Source organism: Medicago sativa, chromosome 6 (genome assembly GCF_051527215.1).
Source record: "Medicago sativa cultivar Bolivia chromosome 6, Bolivia_mono, whole genome shotgun sequence".
Classification (NCBI taxonomy): domain Eukaryota; kingdom Viridiplantae; phylum Streptophyta; class Magnoliopsida; order Fabales; family Fabaceae; genus Medicago; species Medicago sativa.
Genome location: NC_140754.1, coordinates 89,253,028 through 89,270,148, shown reverse-complemented (window position 1 = coordinate 89,270,148; position 17,121 = coordinate 89,253,028). Strand labels below are relative to the sequence as shown.

Below are 17,121 nucleotides of genomic sequence, written 5' to 3'. Positions count from 1 at the left end.
TGTTAGAGGTAAAGTGTACTATATATCATTCATAAAGTGTTCTAACAATGCATTCATAGTTAGTAGTCAAAACTGGACTCCTAAAAGGGAGGTTCCCCTTTTCTTTCATGAACAGGTGGTATATTGATCATTGTTTAGGACATGGTGATAACTTCTATTTTGGGATAACAGACTATACTGGCTCATAATGTTTAGCATTTTCGGGGTTGGTATTAGATTGGAAGAGAAAAAATCCTTAGTATTTGGCACATACATAAATTGACGTACATTCTCAAACTGAACATCAAGTTCAGTGAACCAATCATCACCAAATACAATATGGCCTTCGAGAGGAATATCAAATATTTCACATATTACCTCTTATGTGAGACAAATCTCGACATCTTTGATCCTTGACACGATCAAACTCTTCCTTCGGAAAACTTCTACCATAAAATTGAAAACTTGGACGACTTTTGGGCAGTGTCTTCCACAAATTTTCAAGAACTTTGTTCAACCCAGAGCATCAGAGTATTTTTTTCAAGATGATATTATCTTTTTCTAATTTCTCAAAGTCGAAATATCTCGCAACTCCTAAAGATCTAGAAGACCGTTTTTCCTTGAATTCCTTTTTGAGATCGAAAATGGGAATCTTTTTTTGTTTGAAAAATGGATATATTTTTTTAGAGTGGTTTTTTGGAAGATTTTTTAGAGGTTGGAGAATGTTCTAGTAAACATTATGGTTGAGCGGTTTCCTTTTGTTATCCCTTTTATTTTAGGGGTGACTTTGGGTGAGGCTTCTTTGGAGTGGGTGTTTTGTTTTTTGAAGCCTTTTCGATTTCAAAAGCTTTTGGTTTTTTTTAGGAGGTGATATTTTCTTGGGTTGTTTTGTTTTTGGTTCATCATCTGAATCAGAAATTTTGTAAACCTTTTTTCAACACTCTTGGTTTTTCGAGTTCCAATCTCAAAAATAATTCTTTGGGATCTTCTCGCTCGTGTGGTTTGGGTTGTTTTGGCTCTTTTTGGTTTAGGTTTTGTTGAGGTGGGGGGGCATTTGGTTAAGATCTAGAGGAGTAATACAAAGGAATCATTAGTTAACTTAAAATGATTCCTCTTTTTGGTTTAAGAGGAATCATTAATGAAACCAACGTTTATCTTATTGAAAATTGTTGTTGACACATGAAAGAAAGCTTAAAAACACATGTAACATACGCAAATACCTCTTCGGTAGTTAATTGTCATTGGTTTATATCATCGATAGTTAACTACCAAAGTTTCCTCGACAATTAACTTCCGCCGGTTTTATCAGTTTCCTCGGTGTCCTGCACATATGCAGAAACTACATTACAGAAGCATCGGTTTCTAATATTCTTCAAAAACTACTCAAATTCCTCCCAATTCTCTCCAATTCCATTTTGACGAAAATCAACTCAATGATCTCCACAAAAACACAAGTAAGTAGTACTAATCATTTGTAATCATAATGCTAGTTTGTGTAGGTTTATTTTTGTTAATTTTGGTAGTTTGCATGTGGTTAGAGTTTATGTATGAATTGACATTTTGATGATTGCATGTGTCGTTTATGAATTGATAAATGAATGTAGTTACTATAATTGATGTTTCAAACACATATCATGTTCAGAAAATGAAACTTCTGCCAATACAGAGGTATCAGGGGCATCAACAGTTAACTGCTGACTAATTATAAGATCCAACGACAACTAACTGCCGAGGAAGAAGCAGTCGACGGCAGTCAACTGCTTAAGGGTATTTCGGTCTTTTACATGTTTGTTTTAGCTTTCTTTTATGTGTGAACAACAATTTTCTATCTTATTAGCCTCAAACTCAACATCTACCTTTCTTTTCTTTTGCGCCGAAAAATCTTGTTCCTTTCCTCCAGATACATGTGGTGGAAATCGAACTGTTTTCAACTGTTAATTTCTATCTTAGATTTTTGATCTGAACAATTTTCAACTGTTAAGTCCATTGATCTTACTTAATATAAATCTAAGTTGGTCTGATTTCCCTAAATCCCTAACCTTAATGCAGCCCTAACACCCCAAAATGACAAATTTAACCTTTAATAAGAAGTCATTTCCCTCCTAAATCATCACATTAATGAGCAACTAACTACTACTTAACATTTCCTTCACCAATTTAATTTTGAACGTTTTTTGCTACATAGAGCCATGCCAATAATAAATGCAAATATGAAAAGCGTGCAAGACGCGGGGATCTAGAAGTGTTGAGTTGCACACCTTTGAGACCTACAACTAGGAGACATCATTTAATTCTTGTTTTTTTTGTGTTTCTGCATGTTATGTTCACGCCAACTAAGAACCTTATGCCATTCCTATAAATTGGTGATACCATTTGGTTTGTTTGGCCATTGTCTCAAGTTAGTGCACCTGCATACAAAAGCTCAGTAGAGAACATTTGATATCTTGAGCTCTTTTTAAGCTCATCCATGGCATCCAAAAGTCTGTATTTGCCTCAACCAATTTTTTCGCATGGACAACTATATGTTGCATTGTCAAGAGTTACATCAAGGAAAGACTTGAAGATATTGATTATTGATGATGAAGGAGAAGATAGCTATGTCACATCTAATGTACTCCCTCCGTTCCTATTTATAAGAAAATTTTCAAAAAAAAAAATTTGGTCCAATTTATAAGAAAAAGTCACAACTTTTAAGGTACATTTATTGTTTAAAATACTTTTCTAGCCCTCATTTAATGTTGGTCTTTTCAACATTAGTGGGTATATTTAATACTTCACAGATTTTTATGAGGGCATATTTGTAAAAACATTAAAAAAATTGCAACAACTAATGATTGTCTTGGTTTTGATTATTTTTGGTTTCTTTTCTTATATATATAAAGGACCAGAGGGAGTAGTTTACAAAGAAAATTTTCAAAATGTACTTTGATTTTTTTGTAACTAATTGGCTTTCTTATAAAAAAAATTCATTTATGTCACATTGATCAATGATACATAATATTCTATAATGGTTTATTTTTCAATTTGCTTGAGTTGATTGTAATCAAAATATATTGATCAATAGTCTATAATAGACACGCGCGACAGTGTGGGTCAAGAGTCTAGTTCATGGTAAAAATAAAGATCCACCATTTTTAGGTTTTTGAAATTGGATCTTAAACAATTTCAAAAAATAACTTTAAAGACATTATTCACCAAATCACATGGTTTTACAAGTAAAACTTATAATCGAAGGTGATTATCCTAACATAAAATCATATTTCTAGTGCTAATGAATATTACAAAATCATTAGATTCAATGATCTAAATCACAATTTTACCTACCATAGAATAAATGCATAATAAAAAAAATGATATTTAAACAATCATTTTTTGAAAACTTTTGCGACAACTTTTTCTATCATACTCACATTATCTTTTTACTTTCTCTCTATTGCTTTGAATTTTGTGCTAATGCCTCATTTTCTATATAAAATTTTGATTGTATCAAAAGTTATCACATAAATAGATGTTCAAATAACACAACTCTAAACAAAACCAAAGGTATAAAGATTGAGATTTTCTCACAAAATGAAAGATCTAAGCAAACAAGCAAACAATATGTAATTACTACCTTGTATGGTAGAATATTCTTGAATTATCGAGTTTGCATCAAATCCATGAAGTACCAAATAATATAAAGAAAACAAATGATTCATATATTACACGGCACTCCATAGACCGATCAAAATTAGTCTTTCATTTTCATACAATTACTAAAATACAACTACCCAACATTGAATAATACATTAGGAAAATTTATGAAAACACTCATCACTTCTGCCTCACTCTTCTTAAGATACACCGTTGAACATTTATGTACGGTATGCAATGCTATATATAGGCAAAGGGACAAGTAGCAGTCCCCCTATACTGGCCCATCAGTAAAAATGGAAAGTGAATGAGAGCTACACCAACATCTTTTTTAAGTAGGTTGCACTTACACTTTTAATGACAACTTTGAAATTTGAACTTAATTGTAAGGTGTAGAAATATTCAATAGTAAAGTCAATGAATATAATTAAATAATGGTCCATTAATATTAAAAAGACAAAAAAAATTAAAGGAGGGTAGTTTGTTTTTTACTTTAATTTGTCATAAAAACTAGTCATACTAGTTTCGTGCGTTTGCATAGATCTATTTATTTGTACTTGATATTTAAGGTCAATATTATAGATTGGAATAAATTCATTAGTCATTTTAAAACATTAATGTAGTATTTATATAAAATATTTGTTTTTTTTTTTAAAGAATAAAATATTTGTTTATTTTATATGTAAAATTCTGTTAAATATTTGCACTTGCGTCCATTGTGGATTTTATGTGTTAATATCTAGGAAACACAAATTTCCCTAACAAAAAAAAATCTAGGAAACACAATATTTTTTGTCCCCTTGATATGTAATTGATAAATAAACTCAATATGATGAAATTTTAAAAAAATCATGAGTATTTTCAAAATACAAACAATAATATAGTAATTTTATTTTATAATATATTTGTTTGTTTTATATGTAAAACTCTGTTAAAATTTTTGCACAACATTACTTGTCGATTTGATGTGTTTATGTCCTTGGAAATAAATTTTTTTATGCATGTTCATTTGAAAACAATATATAAAATCAAAATGATAAAATATAGAAAACATGTATTTTAAAAATACCAATATTAATGTATTATTTATATAATTTTTTTTCATTTTATATGTGAAATCCGTTAAAATACTTGCACTATGCTCGTTACAGATTTTACGTACTTATATTTATGGGTTTGAAATTTTATGTCATGAATATATTTTATCTATGACAAAAATTTGTCTCATATTTTTTTAATATTTATCACTGGTGATTTTTGAACAAAAGAATTCCAACTAATGAGAATATGAAGAAGATAGTAGTAATTAGAAAAATTAGTGGAGAAAAAGAAATATTAAATTAAATGATATTAGAAAAAAAAAGTTCATTTACATTTGAAATGTGAAATTGAAAAAAGAGAATAAAGAAAACTTGAAAAGAGAAAAGAAAGTAATCAAAAACCCACTTGGGTTGGCCTAGTGATATTGGCCTGGGATCTGGGAGTGCGTTCCTCCTCGAGGTCTCAGGTTCGATTCTCTCTGGTATCAATTTAGGTGGACTAATTTAGCTTCTTAAAAAAAAGTAATCAAATAATTGAAAAATAAGAAAGACAGAGAGAGTCAAAATGAAAAATAATAAATAATGAATGAAAACGTAATAAAGAATGAAAGTGGTATGAGAAATAATGGTAATAAAAAATTGCAAAATGTGAAAGAGAAGAAAAACAATAAAGAATTGAAAAGTAAAATGTTGCAATTCCTAAATTGCCCCTAATGAAAACTGTTTTAAGGTATTTGAATGAAGGATAAGAATGTAGTATGATAATTTGTCAAAAAAAAATAATAAATAATGAATGAAAACGTAATAAAGAATGAAAGTGGTATGAGAAATAATGGTAATAAAAAATTGCAAAATGTGGAAGAGAAGAAAAACAATAAAGAATGGAAAAGTAAAATGTTGCAAATCCCAAATTGCCCCTAATGAAAATTGTTTTAAGTTATTTGAATGAAGGATAAGAATGTAGTATGATAATTTGTCAAAAAAAAAGAAGAATGTAGTATGATAAATAACTAATTTTCGTATATTAGTAGTAGGTAGATAGGACCCAAAATATTTCCCAAAAATCTCTTATAATAATAAGAATTGAAGATAGTACTTTGGTGTAATTAATAGTGACACATTCAAAGAGGGTCTTTAGGGGAAGTTGACATCATTTTGGTCAAGAGTTCAAGACTTGTGTTTTTGTCTTGGAGACTTGAGAGAGAGAGAGAAAAAGAGAGCACAATGAAAATAGGGAGAAGGGAGATTATTGAAGAATCAAAGAAGCAGCTATGGCTAGCAGGGCCATTGATATTTGTGTGTGTGTTTCAAAACAGCTTACAAATGATATCTCTCATGTTTGTTGGACGTTTGGATGAGTTGCTTCTTGCTGGTGCTTCTTTGGCTATTTCATTTGTCAATGTCACTGGCTTCAATGTATTGGTATGTTTTGAGTTTTCTTCATTTTAGTTTCCATCAATTTTATTGATTTGCAGCTGTCTATGCATGTAAGAAAGTCTTCATAGAAATGTTCACTAAACATCCAGTATTAATTTATTGAAATCACTTTTAACTTTCCATTAATTTTGCTGATTTCCAACGCTCTATGCATGCATGGATGAAAGTCTTGAAATCACCTTTAATTTTTTTATAATATTTTATTAAAAAAATATGGCAAATGTTAACATGTGCCCCAAGGGCATATGTTAAAGAATTTAAAATAGAAATAATTATCTTAAAAGTTGTGCATTCAACTTTATTCAACTTTTTAAAGTCAAAGTTTTGTTCTTTTCTATGAAATATTTCTAGTTTTGGATTCCTTAACTTGTGCCCTAAGGGCACAAGATAACAAGACCTAAAAAATATTTAGAAACTTTATATATTTTCTTAAATATTAGTTATTCAATGAATAATTCATGTTACAAGAGACAATTCACTGTTTAGGTTTATTGAATAACACCATATATATAAGTTATTCAATGAATTTAAAAGTAAATCTTAACCAGATACATCTGTTATTCAACGAATTTAAAAAATAAATTATCTCTTACAACAAAGAACATATCTAAATTACTTGACCAGATACATATGGAGTAGTATTTAAGATGTTAAATACAAAATTTCAATTATTACACACTTTAATTTCTCTATATTTAATTTTCCGTAAAAAAAGTGGCCATGATTTTCCGAAAAAAAAGTGGTCATGTATTTAGTTACAATGTTCACAATAAAATAAAATAAAATTCAGAGTGCTTCTAAGAAGAAGAAAATATGGATGTATGGGGTTCGAACTCTAACCCCTGTATGTTATGTTTCTGCCAACTGATTTAAGCTCACTATGACATAATTGGTTCAATGTCTTTACTCCATGACAGCAGAATTTTTCACAATTTAATTTCTTAACAAGTCTAACAAACCCCGGTCACATTTATAAGCAAAAAATCATTTTTTAGATTCATTTAATATTTGATGTATTTGGTCAATATATGGACCAAGCACTATAACACTCATTACTCTATACATTGCACAAATCCATACAAGAATGGGTAGATATATACCCATGAGATTTAATAAGACTTACAAGTGCATATATGTATCATCTTTGTTTATGACTTTGTTTATATATGTATCATCTTTTGTCAAAATATCAAACTATATTCTTAATTAACTCATGTTTATGTTTATTTAGATGGGTATGTCAAGTGCATTAGACACATTTTGTGGGCAAGCATATGGAGCACAACAATATCATATGGTTGGAATATATACACAAAGAGCAATGTTGGCGACAACCATTGTTAGTATACCTTTATCATTTATTTTGGCATACTTAAAACCCATTTTGGTGATTTTACATCAAGACAAAACTATTGCAGCACAAGCTCAACTATTTGCTCGGTACTCAATTCCAAGCCTTTCAGCCAATGGCCTTCTTAGGTGCCTTGTTAAATTCCTACAAACACAAAACATAGTTTTTCCAATGGTGGTTGCTAATGGAGTGACTAGCTTAGTACATGTTTTGCTATGTTGGGCTTTGGTTATAAAATTTGGATTTGGTATTAAAGGAGCTGCTATTGCAATTTGTATCTCAAATTGGTTTAATGTGGCAATATTGGCACTTTACATCAAGTTCTCATCTTCATGTAAAAAGAGTTGGGTTGGTTTGTCAATGGAATCCTTGCACAACATCCCTCAATTTCTCAAACTCGCATTTCCATCGGCAGTCATGGTTTGGTATGACATTTTCTACAAATATATAAATATTTGCATTTAGTCTAATAATTTTATTTATTTTTAGTCCTTACTAAGATATCTTTTTTGCTTTTGATCCTTGTTATATTGTTTTAGATTTTGCAAATTTGTTTATATTGAAATTAGTCTTTATAATATGTGTGTAAATTTCAATAAGGAGGAGAAAGAAGGGAGAGAGTTCACACAAAGCGGAGGTTTGGGGAGGGGTGATTTTTTTTTTTTTTTTGATCAAGCTAAAAATTCAATATGAACCAGAAGATGGCCTGAACCAATTACATCAGAGTGTCAAAAAGATACAAAAGCAAAACCAAACAAATACTAAGACAACCTTGAAAAAGATAAACCTAATCTATCTCTATCAAGGAGAGGGAGCAAAAAAGTAGGTGGGAAGGGCCACCATTGAGAAGAGAACATGGCCAATCCTTGGCCATTCTTGGCTAGAGCGTCAGCAAGGGGTGATAGGTTACATCAATCATCTTTCTCATATTACCACGTCGTTTTTCTTCACAAACTTCCCAGATGGTGATAGACTAGTGGTGGATCTTCGAGGGTTTTTTCTAAATTTGGGAGTGTGGGAAATGTGTATATTCCAAAAAAGCTTGATAAATGTGTGTGTGTGTGTGTGTGTGGGGGGGGGGGGGGGGGGGGGGGGGGGGGGGGGGGCTTGGTTTTGTGAAATTTATGGATGTCAAGGAAGTAGATATTTGGAGTAAGAAACTAAAATCGGTATGGTGCGGGTGTTTCAATCTCAAGGTCAATCTCTTAAGGTTTGATAAGAATGATTGGGGGTTAGGAGAGGAATATGGCAAATGGAATGGAAAAGGAAATAACGAATGGGGAAGCTTTATAGGGAAGGAGAGGAAGGTCCAACAAGATAAGTCTTTTTTTACAGCGTTGGTGAATAAGGAGGTTTCATCGGAGATGGAAGTGATGGGGGGCGATGAGACAGTAGGTTGTAGGAAAGAAAGGGTCGACGGATGTCTTTGATGTATAAAAAAATCATCCATTTTCAACAACCTGCAAAAAACTTATGTGAGTACCCTAGTCCATAAAGAAGATTTCTTGAGAGTGAAAACTAGTTATTGAATGCATATAGGCCTAGACATGAAAATGGTAGAGATGAGTGATGGTTTAGTATTGTTGCACGGAAATGTTGAAGTTGCGGTGGGGAGTAAGATGGTTAAAGATAAGGGGTGATGGAATTTGAAAATTAAGGAAGTGGTCCCGTGGCAGCCGGATTTGATCACGAAAACGTGAACAATGTTGTTGGCTGTGTATGGTATAACGCTGCATATTTAGGATGGAGAGCTTTTAAAAAGGTGGCAGAAAAACTTGGAATTTTCAAAAAATTTGATGAAGATACGGTTGCCAGAAATAGTGTGATGGTGGCGAGAATCAATATCATCACATCTTTGGTAAGGAGGACCACTCTTCATCGTCATCTAGTGGTGAAGGGGGTCGATTTTGGCTTGTGGGTGGTTGAAAAGGGTGGTGGAAGGAGGGAGTGCCAGGATCTAGAAAAACGGCCAGATTTTGAATTTTCTTGTACCCTGGTCGGAAAGTTCCAGGTATGGTGGCTTGTGTGGAGGTTAGGGTTGTAGATGGTGAGTCACTCTATGATACTGCTAGCTCAGGTGATATTAGTAAGAGTACTAAGTCAAGGGATAATGATGAAAGTTTTTAAGGAAAGGCTGACAGTACAAACTCACAATTCCAAAATCATTTGGCTTCATTTGGTGTATAAAAGGATGGTGTGAAAACTGGCTAGGACCCATTGGTTGACAATATTGGTCAAAGGGGAATCAATTATGATGTTACGAGGAAGGTGACTGACGGGACAGAAGAGTGGATGGCTAACGGTGGTGTAGAGAAGAAGTTTTGGAGAGAGAAAGATGATGAGGTGGCTAGCAGTTGTATGAGGGGTTAATAGTCAATAGGCTGATGTAGATTAGTTACATAATGGGTTGGATCCTGTGTGTGCGCGTGTGTGTGTGTGTGTGTGAGAGAGAGAGAGACAGAGAGAGAGAGAGAGAGAGAGGCTAATAGTCAATAGTCTATAAACGTCTAATAGTTGTTGGAATTGAACAATGCTTGCCTATTTTCTTTTCTATAAAATTGGACAAAAATTAAAGCATTTCTTGAGAAAGTGATGCATTGGAAAGTTATTAATGTTTGTTGGAAAAGGGAAAAGTTATAGTTGGAAATAGAAAGTGGGTGGAAAATTTGCTACATGGGAAATAGAATAGAAGTTAATATATATATATATATATATATATATATATATAGGGTTTGCTAGAACACACCCACTAGTTTTTATGTGGGAGTGTTTTAGCAAAGCTACACCTTAGGGTGTAATTAACCACTTTTTAGTCATTTACTTGCTAAAACACTCCCACATGAAAACTAGTGGGTGTGTTCTAGCAAACCCTTATATGTATATATATGGAAGATGAAGATGTGTCATTAGCTTTGGTTAATAGAATCAATTTGGGTGGGAAATTTGAATTTCAATTGAAGCATAGTAGCTAGTCATTTAATATGCGTTATGTGTGTTCATTAGCGAGCCATTTCATGTGTGTTGGTATGTGTGGTTCCGCCAACAGTTTAGGGTTGAGGGTTGCATGTTATCTAGGACTAGATTGATGACCCGTGCGCCGCACGGGTCTTATGAGCTGGAATAACTATTTAATTATGTAATTTTAACTCATAGAAATAATTGTTTAAACCAATATTCTGTAAGAGAAAATTAAAGTTTATGGAAAGTGGAAAAGTTGGGATAAGAAGCGGGGGTGGTTTTAGAGGTTTGCTAGTAAGGTGTAATTAATTAAAGATAGTAAGGTGTAATTAATTAAAGATTAGTGTCATGAATATATATTTAAAAGCGAAATTAATTCAACCAAAACTTGTATATCCACACCATAGAATTTGGAAAGTCTCGTGTCTTCTCATTAATAGACTCTATTAAGAATACCACCTATTGTACCAAAAAAAAAAATACCACCTAATAATTCATTGCAAATACAACACAACTCTCATAACAAACTATAGTCATATTTCAGCAGAGACTACACTGAGCTCTAGCTCAATAATAACAGAGCATATACAAACCTACACTTTAACGTATTATTACATAAACTCTATTGATAATCTCAAGCTTCCTACATTTAAATTTAGAATAGACCTACAATTCTACTCATAATAAAACACCAATGTTCGATTTCCTTCATGTATCCACCGCTAGATAGCACTAAATTAAACATAGCACCACAGTCATAGTTTGATGCAGGTTTAGGAGTGCATCCCCTTCCCCACCAAGTAATTATATAGCATGTACACATTCTCACCACCTCTTCTCTTGTATACAAAAGACAATTGACATCATCCATTCTTCCTGCAATGAAATTATATTTAGAAAAAGAAAAGAAAAAACATTAACCTGAAAAGCCATAGATTGACTCCTTCAAATATTTAACTTACAATTATATTTCATTCGTCATGACATATTTATTGCTTAATTCAACTATATTCTTGAAAACTAACAATAAGCATTATTCTACTGTATAAGTACCCAGTGTACAATGAGCTTTGCCAAAGATGAGGCTTATTATCAATGAGAGCTCTCATATTATACAGAGTATTGAGAAAGCTAAACTGATAATCTTTCAATAGTTTCTATTAAGAGATTTTTCAAAGAGTAGAAGGTGAAGACATATAACAAAAAAATGAAAATTTAATCGTTATCCAAATTGAAGACTTTACATGCATTTGTGAGAGCAATGAATTCAAGTATTGGATTGCTTCATCCAACATTCAAGAACAAACAAAAGAAACATAATGAATTTCAAGCCTAGATACACAACTACATGTACGATATTATGGAAGAATGACCAGCCCAAAAAAAAAGAGAGAAAAAAAAAACAAAAAGAAAGTAAAATACAACATTTTATGCAACTTGTACCACTCCTTCAAGCCTAGATACACAACTACATGTATAATATTATAAAAGAATGACCAACCTAACTAACATACATTTCCTTACTGGATTTGGCAATTTTTCTGAAAGATAAAGAAACTGAAATAATTGGACTTTATAGCTACTTAGAAACTGAAAAGTTCAATTGAGGCGTGCATATGCCTGGGAAAAATAAAATCAAGTGGAGTTGTATGGTGTATGTACCAATGAAAGTAATTAATGGTAGTTTGTGGTTAAGAATGGATAATTTGAAATTCAAAATGCAAACACGGTTAACAAAAAGCCACATAAATAATTAAGTGTGATTCCTATAAAAAAAAATTGAAATTCAAATTGCCAAAAACTTGGGAGGGAATTTTTTAGGGTTAATACTAACAACAATTAATGCATTGGATTTAGAGGGAAATTTTTAGGGTTATCAATTGCTTAACGTAATAAGCTTTACAAGTAAGGGATTAGATAATAATAAGGATAAGGATAAGGATGATACTTTTTTTTTTTTAAGTTTAGTCGCTATACTCTAATAGTATGAAAAAGTTTTTCATAAACGTTCGGTCAAATTTAACTATCAACTGTGTGAACTAACTTTCTACCGTTAAATATGATTTAGCAGATATACTTTTTAAAACAGGAATTGTGCCATGTCAATATAACATTATACAAATATGAGGCTGTTTTATCCGCTGAGAATTTCTAATTGCATCTCTATTGTATCACTACTAACATTTTACAGCTTAGAATCATGGACATTTCAAATAATGGTGCTCCTGTCTGGTGCTCTTCCCAATCCACAATTGCAAACTTCAGTCCTTTCTATATGGTTAGTTTCTTTTTAGTCATGGTTCTGAGGATTATTATTCCCACTCTTTGTTGTGGAACCTTTATGTTTTTATTTCTAATTTAGATACAACAATTATTGGTTTGGTACATATAATGACTAAATTTACTTTTTCATCCGCAGTGTTAATATATCTGGTATGCTTTGGATGGTACCGTTTGGAATTAGTGTTTCTGCAAGGTTAGTCTTGGATGCTAAACTCTATTAATTTATATTGTATAAGAATAAAAAATAGATACCAAAATAATGTGCATGCTATCACTAAAATTAAAAATGGTGACACGTTTATTTCGTTAATTATGTTTTTAGTCTTCAACTAATTAGGATTAGGGTCTGCTCGCATGTTTGGGTCCGGTGGTGTTTTCGTGTTGGTTCGTGTGGTGTTTTGGTGTTGCAGTGGTGCAGAGGTGTTGTTTTGGGTCTATTGCATGTGGCTTTTTGTGTGTTCTACTTTGGCTTGGCTGTTGTCGCATTTAGTCTTGTGTGTAGCGCGAGTGGGGATCGGTGTTTGTCTTTCAATTGGCTAAGTGATGTTTGTTTCCCGGTGTTGTCGTCGTCCTGTGGTTCACGCTCGATGTTCAGAACCGTGTTGGTTTGGTCGGTGCTCAGTTCTCTTCAGGTTGGGCATGTGATCTCATATCTCACAGTTCTAATTTTGCATCTCCGTGGCTGCTTCTTTGGCAGAGGTGTTGGTTAGGTGTTCGTCAGTAGTTGGGCTTGCTGAATGTTTTGGTTATGGTGTCTTTCTTGCGTCTCTTCTTGTGTCTCCGTACATTATATTAGTTATGGAGGATGTTGTCATCTTCTTGGGTATCGAAATGGTGAAGAATGGGGTTGAAGGTGTGATTTTAATTAATGGGTGGTTTAAGAAGGTTGAAGGGTGCTAGAAGGATAACTCATTCGTTAACGGAGTTGTTTGCATGGAAGTGAGGTTTTGGTTGTGGTGATAATGAGGAGGAGTGTGTTGTTTTTCTTTTTTTTTCTTCCGCTGTCTACTCATGGTGATCTTAGATATGAGTTCATCTCTGTTGCCGCTACCTTATATGCCAGTGTTGGGTCTTAAATTGGCTTATAGTTTGATTTTGGATCGTTCTTAGTTTTGGGATGATTTCGAGCTACCCTTTTTCGATCTGCTTTGTTTGAGCTACCGCTCCATTTGTAGAATGCCTTAGGGATTTTTTCTTGTATTCAGATGGGCCGATCGCTTTTGATTCGAGATCGGGAGTTGGTGTTTAATTCCAACTTTTTGGGTTTGTTATGGCATTTTCACCGGTAGACTAGTAGTTAAGGGGTACCTTACTAATTTATTTCTAGAATCTGGTGGGCCGATCACTTTTGATTTAGATGAGCCGATCGCTTTTGATTCGAGATCGGGAGTTGGTGTCTAATTCCAACTTTTTGGGTTTGTTATGGCATTTTCTCCGGTAGACTAGTAGTTAAGGGGTACATTATTAATTTATTTCTAGAATCTGGTGGGCCGATCACTTTTGATTCGAGATTTGTTTGGGTATTTAATTTGGCTCAATTGTGACGATGAGAAGTTGAGGTTATGTTTTAAGGGGTTTTTGATCGGTTGGATAGATTTTTGGAGGGGTCATGGTAAGCAGCACACGACAGGTGACTGTATTTTGTTTATGTGGTCACTTAGGAGTAATTGTGTGGATTTGACTTTGATTTAGGTCTTGACTTTAGTTTTGTTGGTTAGATTTTTTATTGATGTTGGTGATTGCCCTCAATTTAGGTGGTCTATGTACTGGTATTGTTATAATTTTCTTTTGAGTGTTTCGCCTATATATGATGTCTTTGTTTTGTAGTTAGTGTCTGTTAGTCCCTATTCGTCTTATGCAGGGACTTGATATTATTAAATTTTGCTGTTAATAAAAACTTCAAAGAAGATTATTGCAAGATCTTACATAAGCAAACAAAAGTAAATCATATCATAGATGCTAAAATAAAACAACAAAAAATCATAGCACATTAAAAAATTAAGAAAGACGAAAAAACTCTTAATATTTGAGTTTGATCTAACTCAATCATATAAAACTAACTTTTATGAAATACTCGTATCTCTTAACATCATATAAAACTAACTTTTATGAAATACTCGTATCTCTTAACACTTCCAACTCAAACATACCCTTTTTATAAGGTATTCATATCTAATGCAATGTGTGACTCTGAACTCACCTCCATCAAGTCTAAAATTGGACATATAGTGTGTGATCTGATTGGTCTAATGAATTTGTGTTAGATCTGATATTGTATTCAAATTTGGTCCGGTCTTATTCAATCATTAAAACCAACTGATAAGGTAATAGATATTTTCCACTTATATACATTTTTATATACAATACGTCATCCAATGTTAAACTCTCATCACAAAAACTACGTTTCAAAGTTTTATGAACTAAGACAACATTTATATTAGATTTGGGGACTAAAAATATAATTAACAATTTATGTTAATGGTATTAACCTATGAAGCACGGATACGGATACATATACAGACATAGATACCGGATACAGACATGCCGACAAGATAATAATTTGAGAAAATCACATAATTCAGTTTAATTATATGTCGGTCACGATACATGTTTGATACTGGGACACACCTAATCCAAAAAGTGTCCGTGTTTTATAGGTATCGACTATAATGAGTCTCATTTTACATGTTTTCATGTAACAGTACAAGAATCTCAAATGAACTAGGAGCTGGATGTCCAAATGCTGCATATTTAGCTGTAATAGTAACCTTATTCATGGCATTCGCTTGTGGAGTTCTGGAGTTTGCTTTCATTATGTCACTATGGAAAGTTTGGGGAAAGGCTTTTAGCCATGTGCAAGAAGTAGTCACATATGCGACTTCAATGACACCGGTTGTTGCAATATCTGCCTTTGTAGATTCATTTCAAACTCCACTCCAAGGTAATGATTCAAATCTTCAATTGCTCAAAAAAAAAAAAAATCAATTTTTCTTCTATTAATGATATCTATAATAAGATAATGTGATTTAATAGATCTTAGTCCATGTTTGGTTTTGCATTTGCAAAATCTACAATATTGTAGCTTTTGATATCAGTAGTCATTTTACGATCTTCTCTGAGGATATTCGAACTCAGCACCTTAAAGTTACAAGGTATAGTCCTTGTATTATTAATAGACCAAAAATTACATAGACCAAAAAATATATAAACCTTCTCTTTGATAATTGTTTGATTCTTATAGGTGTTGCTAGAGGATGTGGTTGGCAAAAGCTTGGTGCATTTGTTAATCTAGGGTCTTATTATCTGGTGGGCATTCCTTTTTCAGTTGTATTGGCTTTTGTCTTCCACATGAAGGGACAGGTAAAATTTAACCAATTTTTAATCATGTTCATTTGTTGCTAAGTAGTAAACTATTTGATTTAGAGCTATTATATTTGAGATTATCTTCATTCTTCATAATTACAGGGGCTATATTTAGGACTTGTGATAGCACTTGTTGTGCAAGTGGTGTGTTATCTTATTGTCACCTTGTGCACCAATTGGGAAAAAGAAGTATGTCCCCTCCCTTATACTTTAAATGATTTTTTTTTAGATTTAAATATGCATTTAGTCCTTGAAAATATACGTTTTTTGTCTATATAAAAATATTTTAAATTATTGTCGTTGTAAATATGTTCAATTTTACTAAGTCTCTAAATTTTGTTTTAGCCCTTTCAAAATTTATTTTATTCATTTATCTCAATCACATTGGAGGGATGCAAATCAAATATTCTACATATTATAATGAAATCAATTCCAATATAAACAAATTTTACAAGTACTAAATCAAAACAATATGGACCAACTTAAAATATATATATATATATATATATATATATATATATGTGTGTGTGTGTGTGTGTGTGTGTGTGTGTGTGTGTGTGTGTGTGTGTGTGTGGTGTATTTCCTAAGATAAAAAGAAAAAAAACAACAAAAAATTAGATGCAGTAAAACGAAAAAATTGAACAAATTGCATAATTTTTGCTATAAACTTCATATTTGGCTCTTAACAACATTATCTTCATTGTTCAGGCAAAGAATGCTGCAATAAGAGTTGGAGGCAATGGAGTCCAAGTTAATGCAGATCCACATGATCAAAATGTGTCTACTCCATAGTTTAAAACCATCCATTAGAATTTTATATGGGAAGTGGAAACAAAGACTCAACAAAATCATAATCCACCAATTCCAAACTTGGTGCTGAAACTCTGTAATCTTTGAATTAGAATTTAAAGGAGTGATGCTATTAATAAAGAAAACTATATATTTTGGAAAATGGTACGAATTTCTTTTTTAACTATAGCTCACGATGGACGTGGTATAATAATCAAAACTTTGTATTATATTGGACCAATTGAATAGTTATGATCAAAATATTTTTAAAAGTTGCAGGTATGTCTT

At 32.4% G+C, this 17,121-nt stretch overlaps 1 protein-coding gene across 1 annotated transcript; it reads left to right on the top strand.

The window, feature by feature from the left end:
* Window positions 1–5,614: 5,614 nt before the first annotated feature.
* Window positions 5,615–16,996, top strand: LOC146918020 (protein DETOXIFICATION 16-like). The gene is made up of 8 exons (XM_085719700.1): window positions 5,615–6,074; window positions 7,321–7,865; window positions 12,590–12,676; window positions 12,818–12,874; window positions 15,384–15,622; window positions 15,923–16,041; window positions 16,147–16,233; window positions 16,753–16,996. Exons 1-8 carry the CDS (start codon window positions 5,877–5,879, stop codon window positions 16,834–16,836), a joined length of 1,416 nt encoding a protein of 471 aa, XP_085575826.1. The 5' UTR covers window positions 5,615–5,876; the 3' UTR covers window positions 16,837–16,996.
* Window positions 16,997–17,121: the final 125 nt, after the last annotated feature.